Source organism: Oryctolagus cuniculus, chromosome 6 (assembly GCF_964237555.1).
Source record: "Oryctolagus cuniculus chromosome 6, mOryCun1.1, whole genome shotgun sequence".
Lineage (NCBI taxonomy): Eukaryota > Metazoa > Chordata > Mammalia > Lagomorpha > Leporidae > Oryctolagus > Oryctolagus cuniculus.
Window position 1 is genome coordinate 164,254,316 of NC_091437.1, and position 19,959 is coordinate 164,274,274.

At 52.4% G+C, this 19,959-nt stretch overlaps 1 protein-coding gene across 2 annotated transcripts in view; it reads right to left on the minus strand.

The window, feature by feature from the left end:
• The window catches only part of COL22A1 (collagen type XXII alpha 1 chain), a 261,951-nt gene that overhangs the window by 72,726 nt on the left and 169,266 nt on the right, over positions 1-19,959 (minus strand). For both annotated transcript variants that reach the window (XR_011389346.1, XM_051844068.2), the window contains exons 38-40: positions 16,685-16,789; positions 15,627-15,671; positions 8,338-8,415 (exon numbers count right to left, since the gene is read on the minus strand). Coding sequence is in view for 1 of the 2 variants with exons in the window: in XM_051844068.2 (XP_051700028.2) it covers positions 8,338-8,415; positions 15,627-15,671; positions 16,685-16,789 (228 nt within the window). In the remaining variant the exon portion in view is untranslated. The remainder of the gene's footprint in view (positions 1-8,337; positions 8,416-15,626; positions 15,672-16,684; positions 16,790-19,959) is intronic.

The window sequence follows — 19,959 nt, forward strand, 5'->3', positions numbered from 1 at the left end:
AATAAAATGCACACACAAATACGCTGTTGTGGCTATTTGGGGCCAGTCTCGAGTTGTAGCTAATGTCCTCAGAACTTTAAGTCACACTGCCACACCCTCTCACCACCTGCCTACCCACAAATGCTTCTAACAGAAAACCCTTGGGAACCTCTTCCATCTGTCCCTGAACAGAACTGTTGCCACCTGTCCTCAGTCCCATGTGGCTCCCGACACCCAAGCACCCTCTAGTGGGAAGCTGTGGTGTGGGTTTGGACCTGGCATCGCCAGCTCCCACATGTTACATCCCATTGATGCACTGGCTCTTCCTGCTCAGGACCCGTCAGGGGAGCCCAAGGACCAGTCTCCCCAGCTTGCACAGCTGAAGCGGCAATGGGGTGTGCACATGCACACACCCAGACCCAGGCCTGCCATCCTGCAGGTGTGCCCAGCCCCGTATCTAGCCAGCATTTGGCTTCCAGACACTGTACTACGATGTGATTGTTGATTGAGCTGAAGGCACTGATGTACAACTCCAGGTCTCACAGCGAGAGGGACTGACCCCTGCCTCTCAGCCTGTGCTATGCAGGTGTCTTTGCAGGAAGACTCTGTGCTACCTTTCTACCTGTATTCATTCCTGTTATACTTTGGACATCACTGCGTTGGAAAGCCCCTCCTGGCTTCTCCCAGGGTGCCCAATGGATGTGGTCCCTGGCCCCTTGCACATACCTGGGCCAGGACTTAATGCCTATTATCATCACCGCCTTGTCGGCCGTTCTCTACTCAATGGATGTCAGGTTGCATGGGCTGTGGGCACCGAGCCTTTGTTAGTACCATGCCCTCTCCAGTGCTCATGAGCACAGTGCTCCGTGTGCTCTAAGAGCAATGCAGACTCACGAAGAGCACGTGGCGCTCACTCACCAGGGCAGCATTGATCCCAGCCCCTGCTCTCAGGCCGGTGCACCCGAGCCCATGAGAGCATCCCTAAGTGTCCCCAGGAAATGGAAAAGATTTCACACCAATGCCAAGGTTCTTGCCGGCTGAAGGAGCAAGCATCCTAAAAGCCTGTCCACATTACATGCCCCAGAACTCCCTGGGAGAATAAGCATTGTTTTAAGGGCATAGCTGAGTACTAAAGAAAGTAGGGAGAATCCCCAGAGATGTAAAGAAGGAGGCAGCCAAGACTCAGGGCCCACAGTGCCTGGCCCTGTTCTCCCCGGGGCAGTGCTGTGTTCTGACAGCTCCACAGGGGCAGGGGACAAAGCTGAGGGCTCTTTGCACCAGGAAGTGGAAGCTAGGTGGGACCTCCAACAGGTTAGACCGGGAGTCCACAAACTTCCCCTGAAGGCACAGCTAGGAAACATCTCAGGCTTTGCGGCTCATAGGGTCTCCCTCACAGCTACTCAACTCCAATGCTGGGTGCAAAAGCGGTCCCAGGAGATCCTTAAACGAATGAGCATGGCTGTGTTCTAACAAAATTTTATGTTTGGACCCTGAACTTCAAAGTTCACAAGTCACAACATGTTACTCCAATTTAGAGGGCTTTTTCAGCTACGTAAAAACAGAAAAATCATTCTTCATCCTTGGGTTATATGAAAGCAAGCCCTGCACGAGATCTGACAAGTGGCAGTGAGGCTGGGCGGATGCTGGCCTCAGGTGTGTGGTGGGGAAGGGGGGGGTTTAGGGAAACCCAATGCTCTTGTCTGGGATACAGGTGCATGGAGAAGAAAAGCCCCTGAGATCTCTCCCTGGCAGCTGAGGGCCCTGAAATAGGAGTCCTGAATAATGTCAGCTCAAAACCAACATGTTTATACACAAACCAATCCCTGGGCACCCAGCAGGCTGCAGGATTCTCACAGACAGAGGAATTCCCAAAGCACACGAACTCATAATCTCAAATTACACTAGATTCGCCACAGGAACATCAGTGGATAAAGTGGTTCAGGTCCCTGTGGGCAGCAGATGGCAGGGTGCTCAGATACAGGCACTAGCAAACACGCAGTCACAACAAAAACATGAAAGAAGAAATGAAACACTGAGTTTAAAAACACACGTGGCATTATTAAAACATATCAAAAGGAGTCCCAGAATTTTTGGAAATAAAAGCAAAGAGTCATTAACTTTTTAAAAAATAAGAGGTTAAATTTGAGGCTAACATACAATAGGAATTTCTAGGAAGAATGCTTTTAAGAATTATGGCAAATGTCATTGTGTGAGGGCACCATGCAGCTGAATTTAAAGGGTAGAAAAACATAATTCATAGAATACGCAATGGCCAGTAACAAATCGTAGTAAATGTTTGCAATTATCCCCTCTTCTCCTAACCAAATGACCTGATAATCTCCAGGATACGATAGCACACCTGCATTCTCTCTTGCTCCTGCCCACTCAGAGAATTCCATCTCATTCCAGAAAAGGTGGGCACCGTCACATACACACACGGAGCAGGTCGGAGGGCTGGCTGGGAGAGTCAGAGATGAGTAACGCACCAGCCTGAGAAGAAGGGGGCTTCCAGCTACTGGCCTGGGTGCCAAGCGTGGTGCCAGCTGCTTCACACGCGGAGAACCCAGCCCCATGGAAGCTGGGAGCCCACAGCATCTCCGAGCTACAGATGGAGAAACTGAAGCTGAAATCTACGTACAGCATCTCCGAGCTACAGATGGAGAAACTGAAGCTGAAATCTACGTAGTAATCTAGCCAAACTCAAGCAGGTGAAATAACACACCCCCCCTCCGGCCACAGCTGAGAGCCTTGCTCCCTGCATCATCCCCACTGCCCTGTCAAGTGGGTAAGTCCATGGTGCACTTGGTCCACTACACACACCTCTCAGTGCTGCTCCTTTCATAGGCTTCCTCGTGGAGGCTGCAGACTTACTCCCCAAGGAAAGGGACAGCTTGTCCCCAGCACAGGGAATGCGACCATGTCACTTTAGAGTCACTCTGTGTTCCCCAGTTGAATTCCATGCTCCACTTGCAGCATCTGACTTGTTCATCGGCTGAAGCTTGGAAGCCTTTCTCGTGTCATTTAACGTAAAATCCACTTTGAGGAATGGGTTTTGTGATCGAAGGGCGGCATTTCAAATCCCAGCTTTGCCATTTACCAGCCGCTCTGAGCTTCAGCTTCCTCCAACCATAACACAAGCTAGAGCACCACCTTGCCTTGTGCAACCAGAAGTCAAAGAGAGACGAGGCCAGTGACGGCTCACAGAAGGCATTCTTACAGCTCTTCTGTGAGTCTACACTTAAGGAATTTGATAAAAGTGTTGGGAAGGGGTTTGCACAGGATTTTCTAATGTCCTCACTAAGCCCGATGCTTAAGCATCAGCGACAACCCCCCTTTATAAGATCACGCCCCCAGTGTGCTCATTCAAGAGTTCCTTTACTCGCACAACCCTCAGATTTTGGCCTTTGATTCCAGCATCCACTAAAAAGAACTATAGCTCCCCGAGAAATGGCTGACTGCAGAGCTGAACGAGGAATGTGCACGGCCAGCCTGGAACACCTGCCATCGCAGAGAGCGAGGCCGCTATCAAACTCCGCCAGGCTTGTGTCAACACGCTGAGGGTCAGCTAGACTAGATGCCTGGAGGCAGAAAGAGAGGATCTGAGCGGGAAAAGCAAGACCAGCTGCACTATGTTCTACCATCAAGTGAGTGTAAGTTCTCCAGTTCAGACTCATTCTTACAAAAACAAATATCAAGTTGGTCATCTGTACAAGGTGCTGGGAAATCAAGCCATTATCTGAAAACCATTAAAGGGAAAGACTCCACCACTTACATTCTGCCTTCCATACGTACTGAACTCCTGGGGATCTGAATGGCCGCTAAAGGAACATTTCTCCATAGACAAGTTTTCCTCTCATAAAGGAAGAATGCACAGAACAAGCACAGCACCAGTTTGCCAGCCACGCATGCTCACCGGTGCAAGCACTGGATGTCAAAGGGTGCACACATCTCTCTCTCTCACACACACACACACACACACACCCCACAGGCTCCTGCATCAGGAAGAGCTCGTGAAGTCCTGACTCTCATGGCGCCTCCAGGCCTAAGAGCCACTGACAAGAATCCCAGGGGCCAAGGAATATGGAAAACTATTAAATTGGCAAATTCCAGACTATGAAAAATTCTGAGACCAAAAAGCAATAACGTAGTTCATCAATATATAACTTGGAAAGGAGAAAAAAGAACCAGAATGGAGGGGCGAATCCTTAAATTAAAAAAAAAAAATTAACCAGTTGCTTTCTGTTTACTTCCTTTGGCTTTTGGTTCAAACAAGAAAGTGCTGTAGAAGCAGGACACCTATGGGGCGTTTGGAAACTTGGACACTGACTGCATAGTAAGTGGTGTCATGGAATTGTTTTGGGTACATGATAATAAAATCACGGTTATATTTTAAAAGTCCTGGTATTTCAGAAATATACATTAGTGTATTGACAGAATGGGATATGCTTCAAAACAGCAAAGCTACTGGACCATGAGAGGGAAGCCATCGGACCCTGGTTGTAGAGGCTGTGTAGTTACACAGGGTATGTGTTACGATTCTGCTAATGACCAGTACGGCTGCAGTCCTCCATAATAATTCCTACCTCCAGCCATGTGAGCATAACGATGATTTAGTCCATGATGGATGGCGAAGACGACGGTGGTCCCCTAAGCTGTGTCACATGCTCACATCTCAGCTGTCCTGGCTTGTGTGACTATCTGCTGCGATGCTCACACAGTGACGAAACAACCACACAACACATTCCCAGAACACATCCTGCAAGGGATGCACAACCTAAGGGATGTATCCGTGCACACGGCTACACAGACGGCAGCACCTCAAAATGTGTGTTGAAAATGTAATTAAAAGATGTACTTTGTGGCTGTGAATTTTGAAAGACATGCATACAGGGGATAGTAAGAAGATCAGGGAAAATGCGAATAATGAAAAAACATGTGGATTGCAAAAAAAAATTTTTGCGCCCAAATAAATCTCTCTTTGAATTCCATTTCCCTTGAACTTTTTGAAGTACCCTCACAGGTAAGACACAAACCTGTGTACATGCAAACATATGCACACGCACATACTCAGCCCAAGTTTGTCTCTGTTCTTACCAGGCACAGTTACCAGGCATAAGACAAACGAGTGAAAAGTAACAGGCAAGATCTGGAAAGCACCAACCAGCAAACTGGGGGTGGGGCGGGGGTTGAAGACTCCAAGGGCGGGGGAGGGCACGTGCTTGCAGTGTACACTGGGGTCCAGTCCAGCTCTCCCTCACGCTAACTGTGACCTGAGGGCAGGGGGCTCGCACCTCAAAGTCTGTTTCTTCATCTGTCAAATGACACAGAATGTGGGACCTGCCTGGCAGGGTTGCTGGGGTGGACTTCATGACATGAACGGGAGAGAACATGGCAGCGGGGTGGGGGTGGGGGACTATGGCCACTCTGACCCCTGTCTGTTGGTCTGCAGGCCATGTAGGCTGTGGTTATCACCATCCTGGGTGTTGGCAGTAGCCGTCTCTATTACTAAAAGAGTATTCTTTGGCAGGTGAGGGAATGCAAAGGAAGAAATTCTTCTGTTAGGGCCCGTGCAATGCTTCAGTGCCTCGGTCCATTCTGCTTGCTGCTCTCAAGCGACTGGGGGTCAGCCATCAGTCCAACAGCTGTGCGTGCGCCTGTGGTGTCTATGTCAGAGAAAGGAGTGGGACCACTAGGTTCAGGGCGCCAGGAGGAGGGAGAGGGCGCTCCAGGTCGGGAGGCTGAGAAAGCCATCCCACAGAGAGGACTTGTATGGCCTCACAAGGGCTGGAGGCAGGGACACAGGTGACGTCACCAGTACTGTCCCGATGCCATCCTCCCAGTGCCTCTGACGGCACTGCAGAGATCGTTGGCACCTCCCCACGCGGAGACGGCCGTTGGAGCTGGAGGAGCGCGTCCTGGGCTGTCCCCGGGAACCCTGTCCTCACAGAGCCACACTGCGGCCTCGGCGAGGTCCAGCAGCCCACAGCTGGGCCCCAGATCTGGCCAGGGGAAGAGCACAGGCAACCTGGGGATGAACGCGGTGCTTCTGTCTGAGAAGGTCTTGACGCAGGAAGCCAGAACCCCAAACAACTGGCTGCCCAGGCACACCACAACCCGTCAGGTGCTGGAGCAAAGACCTGCAGCCAGAGCCCTGGCTCCCCGCAGCGGGGCAGCACTGCCCCTGCATGGACCTGGAGCACAGGACACAGGGGCGGGGGCTCCCCAGGCACTGTGGCTGCTCTGAGTTAACCCTGCCCATCCCGCTGAAGTTGGACAAGGTGACACAGGAGAAAGGGATCTTGTTTCAGAGGATCCCAAGGCTGATGACCGTGTCTCTGCATCCTGTCCTGCCCCTGGCTCAGCTCTGTGACGTGGGCCCAGCCGCTCGGCCTGCTGAGCCTCAAACTGTTTGCCTGGAGAGCAGTGAGGCAGTAGCCCCTGCCCCACATCCCACACCCGAGGGACACGCCGACTCCAGCATCTGCCTAGTGCTTTCTTTGCACACAGGGCATGCTTGGCCCACACACAGGGCCGGGCAGCAGAGTGTTCCTGGGAGATGACTCCCCAGGGAGCTGGGGCATCAACACCCCAGCTTGTGGCTCTTTCAACAGTACAACCCTGAGGCCACGGCAGGTGGTCTCCCAGGGGTCCGTGGAGTGAGCCCCGTTGCCCACAGCAGACACCTGCTCACTAACGCTCTCCCTGGGCTCTCTTCTTTCCTGCCTCCCTCTGTCAGCCCCTTGAGGTGACCCCTGAGATCTCGTCTCCTAAATAAAATCCTTGCCCTTCAAAATTGTTCTCAGGGGGCACCCGCCTGGGCCAAAGGGCAGAACTGACTCTCAGCACGGACTGTGGTGGAGAAGGTGGACGCTCGGGCCCCAGCACTGGACAGCAGCATTCCTGTAAGGGGGCAACTGTGTCTCCCATGACCTCAATATGTGGCCCCAACTTCCTGCTCACTCCTATGGTCAGCAGGCACATCCTTGAACCCTTCACAGAGATCCCAAGGCCGTTAGCAACCTAGGCTGGTGGCCAAAGACAGGATTTATGAAAATTCAATCGCATTGCATCGACCGTGGAAGCATTTAATAAGTGCAAGGGGTGGAAAGACAGTAAATACTTGATTTATAGCCTCTTGGCTGGAGCCAGCTGGTCACTCTTCTGTTGCAATCACTTAGGCAGGAACATACTTCCTGAGTGACTGTAGCTGGTCCTTACATGGGAGGGGCGTGGTGACTTCTGTCCAACCCTGCTCCTTGGCTTTCTGATTAAAGGTTTGGTACACTGGACCCTGGGGAGCAGAGGAGAACAGGTGGAAGCCTACAGCCAGGTCTGGCTATTCTGCAGCTAAGTCCAGAATCCTGGTCCCAGCAGATGGGGCCCTCATGAAGGGGGATTTACAAAAGATGATGATGGAAACCACAGTGCCTGCCCCACTGCACCTTTTGCTAAAGAGTGAGCCCAGGACAAAAGACAGAACTAATGCCACGACCCAGAGGGGTTTGTCCATCAGAAATTCCAGCTGAGGATGTCTTTGCAGCTAAACACAGCAAACTAGGAATTCCTGAGGGAACTCTATCTGCCTCAGCCATGGTTTCCAGGGACACCTGAGAACACAGAGACCACAGGCCCTCCTACCACCTTGGGGTAAGCCCCTGTGGCTACTGGGTGGGAGTAGAAGCAGGATGGGGTCGTTTCTGGGGCGGAGGCAAGGGTTTGCGGCTTGGGAATGGAAGGATAGAGAAGGCAGGTTGTCGGAGAGAGGCACATGGGTCCAGGAATGGCTGTGGGTGGTGTACCAGGCCCACAGGGGATAGGGACGGAATCTATGATCTATGAGTGCCATTGTGCATAATACGCTGAAATTCCTTTTTATTCTCCAAGAGCCATGCATGAAGAACGCTGTTGCTTTGAATTATCTTCGGTGTGGTCTGTACTTCTCGAATACAAGAGCAAAAAGAGAGGGGGTCCACACTGCTCCCAGGTAACAGAGGTAACGTTAGACGGTGCTTCTGGGATAAAATCATCACAACCACAGTGATACACTGGTCATCTGGTTATCCCAAAGCTTAGCAATGGCATTTGAAAAGCACCAAGTATTTGAGTTCCTTAGAAATAAGAAGATGCTGCTGTCAAAAAACAATTAACAAATGCAACGTTCAGGTGCATTTCCTGTATCTTTCGAAAAGAAAGGGCTAAACAGGAGAAGACCTCAGAATGGACGCCAGGACTAGCTGACACACTATGAGGTTAGCTGAGGAACTGCCCAGCAAGAAGGCCCTGGCTGCACACTGTGGGAACCATCTGTGAGGGGCCGCATGGCCCGAGAGTGAGCAAAGCTGCCAGCATGGGACTCACAGCAGGGCCAGCAACCCCGATGCCTGGGTCGCCACGGCTGCCAGGAGATCCAGGGATCCCAGGTGCTCCTTGGTCTCCCTAGAAAGAGAAAGACAAGGAGGAGACATCAGTACTGGAAAAGAGAACCCCAGAAGCACAGAGATGCATGCCCCACCCAAGATCCTGACTGTGGTCTCCATGGCAACCCCTCCTGCTACCCAGAACCCGGGAAGCACTTCACGGTCCACCCTGGAGCCATTGTCCCACTCTGGCCAACAGTGCAGGGGCCACAGATGCCACCTGCAATCCCACACCGTCCAAGGTTCCCACACCATGACCCAGATGGCTCAAAATGTGACCCCAGCCCAAACCAACCATGCTCTCCCCAGACCTCAGTGTGCCTCCTTCCTAACCACAGCATAGATTTGAACACAGACCCACACCCCAACCCAGATCCCAAAACACCCAGATGTTAGTTCAACAGTTCACCAAGAAATGGCCAAATTCTTATATCTGGGGGTCACTGTGCTAGGTGCTGGGGTGAGGGGCTCAGAGATGAATGACATAACAGCTTTGCCAACAAGTCTAGTGGGGAACAGTGTAGACTTGGGTGTCAAATGCTTGCCTCTGAGTTCTGACTTCAGCACAGATGAACTATGGGCTTAAGAAAATGACAAGTGCCCTGGGCTTGGGTTTCTCCCCTGGAACAGAATAGGAGCGGCCATGTCAGCAGGTGCCCTGCTCGTTCAGTGAGGTGATGCAGCCAGTGTGCTCGGCGCAGGGCCTGGCCCAGCTCTCAGCACCACACAGCTGTTGTGTGCATTGCTATGCTCATCCACCTCCATTCAGAACTTTGATGGGGAAAATATAATGGAGAAAAAGAGGGAAAAGGGAAGAAAATGTTTTCTATTTCCTGTAGAGAGAAGCTGAGGCTGGGCCACCCCTTATTCACAAGTTCAAAATCCTCCTTGGTTCAAAACCCGACTTGCACTAACCCGGGGCGTTTCTATTTTGTGTGACTGTTCAAGCACTGTGTTGTATAAATGTGAGTGAGTGGGATTAAGCACCGCTTTGCATATGATGATCTGTCCAAAATCCAGACAAAATGTGGTCTAATGCACATGGCCTCGTCCACTCTGCGTCAGGGCCTGTGCTCCTGGCTTCATTAGGTCAGCTGAACTGCAGCCAAGCCTGCAGCAGGGAGGGCAGGAGACCTTCTCCAAGCCACTTAGCATTCCTGGGAGAAGTGAACTTGCAGGACAAATGGAATCAGGCCGAGGAGATGGTTATGAAGAGCTGATGAGGTAGCTGCAGCAAATTCACTTTGGGGCAGCCGACTGCCTCACTGAGGTGCACAGTTTCAAGCATTGAAAAATAATGGATAAGCACGCCATCCTCTACCTACCATTCCACTGGAAAACTCTGCATTTTGGATCTTGAAGGCAAGTAGCTCCTAAGAGGATTTGTTTCTCCAGCAGCCAGACGCTTGCTCGGATGAGTACATGAGTTATACATTCGCTCAGCCAATGCTCAGTGTTTATTCTTTGTAAGCAACAACCTAGGCTCCCACCCAAGAGATGACTCTTGAGGCCTCGTACTGTCAGTACTCGGTGCTGAGTGCCGCAGAGGAGTCTTGTTCACGGGGAAGGAGAGGGACAGGGCTTGCCAAGGACTCGCCAAAGACAGGAGCCAGGATCCAAACCTCTCACTAGGTTCCCCTTGTCCCACAGGCCCATTGCAGAGGCAGGGTGGGAGGCGGGGGGATGCACCTGCTACTGCCAGTCCCTGGGAGACACAGCAACTCTTGCCCCAGACCTGCAGTAGTATTCTGATTCTTTAGAATAATACTATGTGGCTGATTCCAGAAAGTACAAGGTCATTAGGAAAATCTAATTCCAAATAAGGAAACAAACGTAATGAACTAGGAATGAACATGATCTATGATTTATCTGTTCCCAGCTCATTCGATCAGTGAGGAGCTTAGGGTGGAAGACGTCAACCTGGTCATGAAGTGACTCCGGGTCCAGCCTCAAACCTGGACATGCTGCTTAGTCCTGTGAGCTTGGGTAAGTCCCACAACCTTTCTGCATCTTAGGACTCTCATTAAAAATTTAATAGAAAAAAATTTGATTAAACCCTGTATATCCTATGAAGACTCACTTAAAAGGAACAGAACTACATGAAGTTGAATAATACACCAACTGCTACAATTGCATCCCCATCACTTTATCATCAGTGTTAGAGGATAGAAAATTAACTCCATGTACACAAGTGTCAGGAAGTCCATATCCTGTGTACTTTGGTTTTGCTTTAATATTTTTAGCATTTATTTTTAATTGACCAATAATCATTACAAATATTTATAAGGTACAATGTGTTGCATACATATGTATATTACGGAAGGATCAAATCAGGGTAAGAGGTAAATTCAGCACCTGAAATGTTCACCGTTTCCTTGTGACAACTTGTTTATTTATTTATTTATTTTTTTATTTTATTGACAGGCAGAGTGGACAGTGAGAGAGAGAGAGAGAAAGGTCTTCCTTTACCGTTGATTCACCTTCCAATGGCCGCCGCAGCCGGCGCACCGCGCTGATCTGATGGCAGGAGCCAGGTGCTTATCCTGGTCTCCCATGGGGTGCAGGGCCCAAGGACTTGGGCCATCCTCCACTGCACTCCCTGGCCTCAGCAGAGAGCTGGCCTGGAAGAGGGGCAACCAGGACAGAACCCGGCGCCCTGACCGGGACTAGAACCCGGGGTGCCAGCGCCGCAAGGCGGAGGATTAGCCTAGTGAGCCGCGGCGCCGGCATCCTTGTGGCAACTTGTTCAAAGTGCTCTTTCAGGTTTTGGAGACTTGCAACACCTCACTCTTCACTGCAATCAGCTTGCTGCTCAACAGAATGTGGCCACTACTGATTCCACCCGACTCCGACCTCGAACCCGCTAACCGTCACCTCCCCTCCCAGCTGCTCTTGACTTGTCCAGCTGCTCAGCGTGCCCCACAAGGTGACTTGCTTTAAATTGTTAATGTGCATTTCATCTCCCACATTTGTTCGGGCCCCTTCCCAAGTGCACCTCGATGCGCATCAGCACGCTGCAACCACAGCGAGCGCGGGCATGCCAGCAACCACTCTCCCGTGCTCCCCGCTCCCACTCTGCTTCTCACCCTGCTGAGCGCGGGCATGCCAGCAACCATTCTCCCGTGCTCCCCGCTCCCACTCTGCTTCTCACCCTGCTGCTCCCTTACGCAGGCTGTGCACCCAGAGTTCCATCACCACCCTCCCCAGGACTTAGCAGCCACTCTGCCTTCACACAGCTGCCTCCATCTGCCCCGTCTGTCTCACGTAGACACCTGTGCACATCCTCCTGTGTCTTTTTTTTTTTTTTTTTTGACAGGCAGAGTGGACAGAGAGAGACAGAGAGAAAGGTCTTCCTTTGCCGTTGGTTCACCCTCCAATGGCCACCGCGGCCGGCGCACCGCGCTGATCCGATGGCAGGAGCCAGGTGCTTTTCCTGGTCTCCCATGGGGTGCAGGGCCCAAGGACTTGGGCCATCCTCCACTGCCCTCCCTGGCCACAGCAGAGAGCTGGCCTGGAAGAGGGGCAACCGGCACAGAATCCGGCACCCCGACCGGGACTAGAACCCGGTGTGCCGGTGCCACAAGGCGGAGGATTAGCCTAGTGAGCCGCGGCGCCGGCCCCTCATGCGTCTTAACACACCTTCCTCCCACGGTCTCCTTCTCAGCCTGACTCTGAGGTCTCTGCAAGTGCCTTGAGGTGTGAATTCTCCATTCACTCATGCAGCCAAGGAGTATAAATCAGATCTAAAGTGGGTCAGACCCTTCAACATGTGTGGCCCTCTGGACACAGGGTCCACCTTAGGGCCTGACACCCTGGCTGCCTTTAATAGCCATTTCCTGCATACAGGAACAGATAACCCTTCATCAGCCACATTCTGTAAACCCCGAATTCTCCATTTGACCCAAACAATGAGTTCCCGAAGATAGAGAGGAGAGAGTGACCAACAGGAAGGCCCCTCCCAGCCCAGCCTGCAAGTGCTGAGGCACCTCTGGCTTCTGCTGCCCAGGGACCAAAACTGGTTCCACGTGTGTGTTAACCATGCCTGTGACATGGAGAATTCCCACAAGAAACCCTTCACAGATTAACAAACTGAAACTTGGGAAACAGCACCAAGAAGAGAGCAAAGCAGTTAACGGTCAACAAAGAAAGAGGTGCGTGAGCCGGGCTCCACAGCGCTGTGTCCAGGAGAGGAAGGGACACAGTGGACACTGGCTGTCACTCATCAACAACTTCCGGCCAGGCTGTCTCCTCCCTCCCGGGGCGGGGGGGGGGGCGTGTCTGGGGTTAAGCAGCAGCAACAGAGTCCCAGGACAACAAAGCCATTGGCCTTCATGCCGTGGAGCCACGTGCAGCCAAGCTGGGGCTCTGGCCCAGTTCTGGGGGAAGCCAAAGCCTGGGACATGGTTGGCAGCACAGCCACTCAGGAGGGAGAGGGCGTGCGGCATCCCCTGGCCACTCAATGGCTTAGAGGGGCCAAGGGTGGCCCGTGAGACCACAGGGTGCATTGGATCAGCACTGGGGAAAGGGGAGAAAGGTGTTCTCCAGGGACCCGCTCTCCCTCCTGCCTCCTCCTGAGCCATCCACCCTCCCACTACAGATAAGCCCCCTGAACTCTGGCTTTTCATTCCAATGCCCACTGACTGGGGATGCCCACCAGCATGCCACAGTCTAACCCACACATTTGCAAGATAGCAACACTGGAAGGAGTTATGTGTTCCAAAGTCTCACGTCTGAACAGGAAAAAACATTTGGCCAAAGGGCCAGCATGCTGTCCCCTGAGTCCTGTGCAATGGGTGCTAGCTGGTCAGCTGGCCTGGGGTCTCCACCTCCTCTGGCCGGGGTCAGCCTCCCCCATCTCCAGTACTGCCTCCCCTCTCCCCCTGCCCTGGGCTCACTCCAAAAACCCGCAGGCCTCCAGAGACGCTGTCTTTGTACCCCACCCTCTGGCTGTATCCCTCAAACAGCCCCACGGGACTGAGAACAAGGTCGCCAGGGTAGCTGAGCAGGAACCTGTGACGAGCACTATGCGTGGCAACTATTTGATCTGACTTCTCCTGGAACTCTGCCCGGGAGGCAGGTACAACAGCCTCCAGGGTTCCGTGGCTGAGGCTCCAAAGACACCGCTACATGCTAAGAGGCATAAGGGGAGGGGAGGGGCCTCCTAGCCATGGGTGAACGGTCTCTTCTAGTAACAGAGGTGAGATTTAGTCTAGCAGTAAGGATACCAGCTAAGACATGCACATCCCAAGGAGGACTGCCTGGGTTCGGCTCCTGCTTCCAGCTTCCTGCTAATGCACACCCTGGGAGGCAGCAGTGGTGGCGCAAGGAGCGGGGCTTTGGCCTCCCATGGCGAGAGATCCAGACTGAGTTCCCCGCACTGCCCTGGTGATTGCAGGCATGTGCAGAATGGAGCCGCAGAGGGGAGTTCTCTCAGTCTCTCAGATAAACAGATACAAATGTTAACATAAATACAATGTGTAGGGCAGGTGGCGGGGGAAGAGGTGAGGGAAGTGTCTTGGCAGGAGCTCGAACACTGAAGACGGAGGTGAAACTGGCTCAGGGAAGAGCAGGAATTGCAAATGTGCTCACAGCCAACGCCAATGCCCCGACCACTCCAGTGTATAAACTCTCAAGAGTGGGTGCAACAGCCACAGGCACTTTAGAATCGGGACAAACATCACCTCCTCCGAGAAGCCAGCCAGGATCACACCTGGTCACACTAGGGAGCCCTCCTGAGCTCACCCTGCCCTGACATTTGTCTGCTTTTGCCCATTTGTGTCGCTTCTCCCCTCAGGATGATGGGCGACTGGCAGGTCAGGAACACGTGGGCATTGCTGTCGTCCCAACAACCCACCTTGCAATCTGACTTGGGCTAAGAGCCTCAGTAGATGTGCAGCGAATGAAATAGCAGATGCATTGGATACATAAAGGAGCAAATGCGTGCATGATTCAGTGTAGAGATAACTCCAGGGAACTCCCTCTTCTCCCCAGGGAGCCCCTCCGCTAAGGACAGTCCCTTGTGGGAAAAGCCACTGTTCCCAAGTTGTGGTTGCTAAGTGGCCTGCAGCATGAGACAGGCTGGACATGGGCAAGGTTCCTGCTTCCTGCCACATGTGCATGGCTGCCTGGCATACTGTGGCCTCCCCTTTCTCCAGCGACCACAGAAGCCGCAAGAGACTAATGCCCAACCTCGAAGCCAGGCCACGGATGCACACAACCAGACACACACTCCCTTTCCAGCCTCTGCCCTCATAAACCAAGGAGTCGACAGGAGGTGCTGAGGCCTCCCAGGACACAAGAGCCGCTGGGCTCAAGTTCAAGTCCTAGACAGGTCAGAACACCCCCCACACCAGGACCCACACTGGACGTGGTGTGAATGAGAAATCAGCTTTATTGTGGAACTCTCTGAAATTCAAATTCACCTCTAAGCACAATTAGACAATAACATAAGACTGCTTGAGTCTACACTCTGCCAACTGAAAGCCAGAGTCTTTCAATTTCAGTTAGTCTCTGAGCACTGATTAAGCACCAACTGTGTGCAACTTCAATGCAGCAGCTGAGAGTCAGAGAACCAGGGTTGGTATTGTGGCGTAGCGGGTAAAAGCCCACCGCCTGTGATGCCAACATTCTATATGGGCATGGATTCAAGTCCCAGCTGCTCCACTTCTGATCCAGCTCCCTGCTAATGCTTCTGCTGCCATTTGGGGGGTGAACCAGTGGATGGCAGGTTTCTCCTTCTCTCTGTGTCTGTCTCTAACTTTGCCTTTCAAGTGAATAAAATAAATCTTTTAAACAAAGTCAGAGAACCTTCAGTCCAGAAAAAGGGGAAGTGGACTGAAGTGACCAAAGGTACTAGAAGAAAATGGCACTGTGGCGCAGGATACGCTGCTGCCTGTGATGCCCGCATCCCTTCTCAGTGATGGTCTGAGTCCTGCTGCTCCACTTCTGATCCAGCTTCCTGCTAATGCGCCGGGGAAAGCAAAGGAAGATGGCCCAAGTACATGGACCCCTGCCACCCATGCAGGAGACCCACATGGGATTCCTGGCTCACGGCTTCAGTCTAACCCAACTCCAGCTATCGTGGTCATTTGGGGAGTGAACCAGCAGTTGGAAGATCTTGATCTCCATCTCTCTGTAATCCTGTCTTTCAAATAAATAAGACTTTAAAAAAATTCTGTATATCTAAAGTACAAACCCTGGCATCCACAGTTTGCTTGGACAAGTACTTACCTTTGTTCCCATAGGTCCAGGTAACCCAGGTGAGCCACGGAGTCCCTGGAAAGGAACCATGCAAGGACAATTAGGGGACTGAGAGAGAGAGCACTGAGCCGCCAGCATGTGCCAGCTGTGTGCATGTGCGTGGTGTGGGCGAGACCCCTGCAGATCCTCTCACACTGACCTGACCTGTGCCAGGGAAACAGAGCCTCACTCTGCCTCTGCTGCTGTGTTGGCCTCGAGCAAGTCTCTCAGCCTCTCTGCTGGCCTTCCCTTGGGGGAAGAGGCACGGCCAAGTCTCAATGTCAGGCTCAACTGATGCCAAGGTCCATGCTGTCTCTTCTTGATGATACAGAGACCTGGGGTTAGCCATGGGACAGGCTCTTCAATGTCGGGTTTTGCATGATGGGTGCTCATGACCAGAATCAGCACCACAATTCTGCTCTTGGAAGTATTTTCTCAAAGGGCCCCAGAGGACCAAGGAAGCCTGATTCTATGTGCACAGACCCATGGGCTGTTGGGAGCAACAGGTGTGTGTCTGCACGACTGTCTCCCCTCGATTGTGTCTCAAGGGCATAGACAAGTCCACCTCGGTGCCCCCAGCACCCAGCCACACCTGGCACACAGTCAGCATCCCTGAAACACACACCATCCCTTCATCCATGGCTTTGCTTTCTGTGGTCTCAGTTAAATGTGGTCAACTGGGGCCTCCAAATATTAAATGGAAATTTCCAGAAATAATTCATAAGCTCTCAAAAGCTTTCCTGGCAGCAGATTGTTATAACCGCTTAATGTTATTAATTATCGTTGCTATCTTCCCATGCCTGATTAATGAATTAACTTTCCCATGGGTATGCATGCAGAGGAAGAAACATGGTGTACATAGGGCAGGCCCACTGGAGTGAGTGCACACCAACAGGCTCATCACCCACACACGGCCCCTTTCTCAGCCAGCCCAGGGAGCTGTGACTCAGTCCCTTCTAGGTTTCGTAGTGAGCCACTTGTTCTCTTTCCTTGCCTGTTTTGCCCTAGGTGCCGCAGGCACAGAGACCTCCCCCTGGGCTGCCACTCACCGGCTCTCCGTCCTTTCCTTCGCCAGGCGGCCCAGGTAGTCCCGGAGCTCCGGGGTCCCCACGGGGGCCAGCTGGCCCTGGGTTCCCGTCTTCCCCCGCTGCTCCCTAGAAGGAAAACAGGCATTTTCCAGGGTGAAGGGCAGGCACAGGGAAGCGTTGCACTGGGGACCCAGCCTAGGTGGGTTCACAGGTTTCCTGGGGCTGCCCCACGAGACCATCTGTCCGGGGCGCAGGAGCAAGGACTGGAATTTGTGTGTCCTGTGTAGAACTGTGCTCCCCCAGAGTCTCTGTGTTGACAGCCTTAACTCCCAGTACCTCAACGGGCTCCTGGGAGGTTTGCAAATTAAATGAGGAGGAGATCATGCTGGAGGGTGAATGTCCAGTGGGACTCTGGCGTCCTCTCACTCAGGTGCACTGGCCACAGCCATGTAGAGAAGAAGGCGATGTGCAAACTCTGTCAAGGCCCTGCTGACACCCTGAGTCACGCCTCCCAGCCTCCAGAGGCATGAGACGACCATGGCAGCAGCTCGGGCCACCCCAGCTGTGACACTTGGTTACGGCAGCCTCAGCAAAGTAGCACCAAGTGGGGCAGGGAAAGAGGAAGGACTTCAGTGACCACTCGTGAAGCGGCCACCCACTGCAAGACCCACCCATTCCTCGGGGAGCTGAGAGCTCAACCCCTTCCCAGGCTGCTCATGCCTCCTGGGGCAGCCGGAGGCTAGCGAACGGCCAGGACAGCTCTCTCTGACACCTCAGGACATGGACCTGACACACAGTTGTCCCCTGGAGCTCTGCAGACAAAGGCTAGCCCTCCTCATACACTAGAGCCTCGAGGACACGAACCCAGCTCGGGGCTCCCGAGTGGGCAGTGAGTGCTTGAGCCAGGATCTGCTGCGGGAGTGGAGCTATGAACGGCCCCATGTGCAGCGCCAGGTAGAACCCTAAGAGGCAGAGACGCATCCACCCAGACAGGGCTCTGCTGACACGAGCTACCATCTCGGTGATTAGAATGAGGAGAGACGAGACAGGATGGCAGAGCAAGGGACGGTGGGGCTCCTCTGCAAGCCGTGGGATCAGCTTCCCCGAGCCCAGGCCATCCGCAGGACACAGCGGGGAGGAGGGCAAGCATCGCGAGGGGCTTTTACTGCTTTGCAAGGTGCTGGAGATGCCCTTCTGGGTCCTACCTGCACCTGGGCATTCAGCCAGGGCTTGTGCTCAGCCAATGAGAGGTGTCTGGCTCCCCCTAGAGGTCGTATGTGCCAACAGCCCTCTGATCTGGGTTTAGAAGGCTCAACCGGTCCTGGTTATAGTCCCTAGCTTCCCACATAGGAAGCAATCCACAGGCCCGTTACAAACCGTGTTCTGTTCAAGCAGCGGGACAGGGCCCAGCCCTAAAAACCAGCCAGCGACTGCTACACAGAACCAAATAGATGACTCTAATATTGTTATTTCATCTGAAAGGAGCCAGATAATAGGTACATGTTTGATTCCATTAATATTAGGTCCCAGAAAATGCAAACTGCTGTATGATGACGAAATGCAGAAAGTCAGGTGAGAGCCTGGCACCATGAACAGCTATCAGGAAGCTTGGGGTGAGGAAAACGACATCTTGATTGTGGGACTGATTTCATTAATGTGTGCTTGGCTGCTCTTAGAACAACAACCTCTAAAAGCATTGTTTAGAGGCAGAGAACAAGAGAAAGAGAGAAAAAAGAGTAAGCTCTTATTCACTGGTTTACTCCCCAAATTCCTAGATGCGGGGAACTCTGGGTGGATACACAGAGACCCAAGTACTTGGGCCATTACCTGCTGCCTCCCAGGGTGCGTACTGGTAGGAAGCTGAAATCATCAGAGCCAGAACTCAAACCCAGGCACTCTGATATGGGGTGTGGGCATCCCACGTGGCAATTTAACCTCTGTGTTAAGTGGCTGCCTTGAAAACCCCAATGTCTTGATCACCCCGATAAGTGGCCAGCACCCTAGGTCCAGTGTGCCATCCTCAGTCATGGGACCAACAGGGACGGCAGAAGGGGCCGGGGCATTGTTTTCACTTCCCTTCATCTGGGGTTCTATTCTCACGACTGCAGTCTAAGATGCTAATATATCTTTTTAAAAATTTTAGCACCTGCATCACATAAGGGCTAATATCAAAGGTGTGCTCAACCAACACTCCAAAACTCATGGTGTTTCCACAGGCTAATCATTTTTCTCCACAATACATCACTTTTCCCCCCTCTGAGACAGTATTTATAAACTGAACCTTCCTGCCAAAATACAAACTGCATCTACTCTTGTTAGAATTTGCAAAAATAGGGGCCAGCGTTGTGGCACATGGGTAAAGTCACCACCTGCAATGCTGGCATCCCATATGAACACCAGTTTGAGTCTTGGTTGTTCCACTTCCAATCCAGCTCCCATGTGGGAGACCTGGAAGAAGCTCCTGGATTTGGCCTGGCCTAGACCTGGCCATTGCAGCCATTTGGGTGGTGAACTAGCAGATGGAAGATCTCTCTCTCTCTCCCCTGTTAACTTTCAAATAAATAAATCTTTAAAAAATAATTTGCAAAAATATAAGCGATAAAGGATCCCTCCTTCACAAGGCTCCAGGCAAAGGGGACTGAGGAGTTGCTATTATGTTTAGACATTTGTTTGCTGGCAGGGGCGTCTGTGGCTGGTTCCCTGGGAGTGCTGGGCACTGCCCCCACTGTGAGTGACCCCTGCTTATCTGGGAAGGCCAGGAGAGATCCAGCATTGCCCCTGGTCACCTGTCTTCCGCTGGGCCCCCTGCACCTGCCTTCCCATTCTCCACCTAATCTTTACAACCTGCGATCTACACACTACCAACCTCATTTGACAAGTGAGGAAACTCAGGTGCAGAGAGGTGCCTGTTATGCAGAGCAGGATTTCCCAGTCTGGGGTGGACAATTCCTCTGCACGTGTTTCAGGGGTTTGGAGTGGGGTGGGCTGTCCTGGATATTGTGAAACTTTAGCAGAATCCCTGGTCCCTCCTCCCAAGGGTGACAACCAAAATATCTCCCGACAAATCCTGGGATGTGGCTAAGTTGCCTTTAGCTGAGATCCACTGCTGTTCCCCTAGATTAGACACAACCAGGACATGGGCCCTGGTGTGTGACTTGGGTCACCATTATTGCACCTGAAGCTGATCCCAGCGAGGATCTCGGGTGCCTTAAGTTCAATGACCCCCTTAAACATCGGAGACTTCCTAAAGCCCTGGTGGGAGATGCATGCAAAGGCAGTCAGTCCTCCCCAGCCAA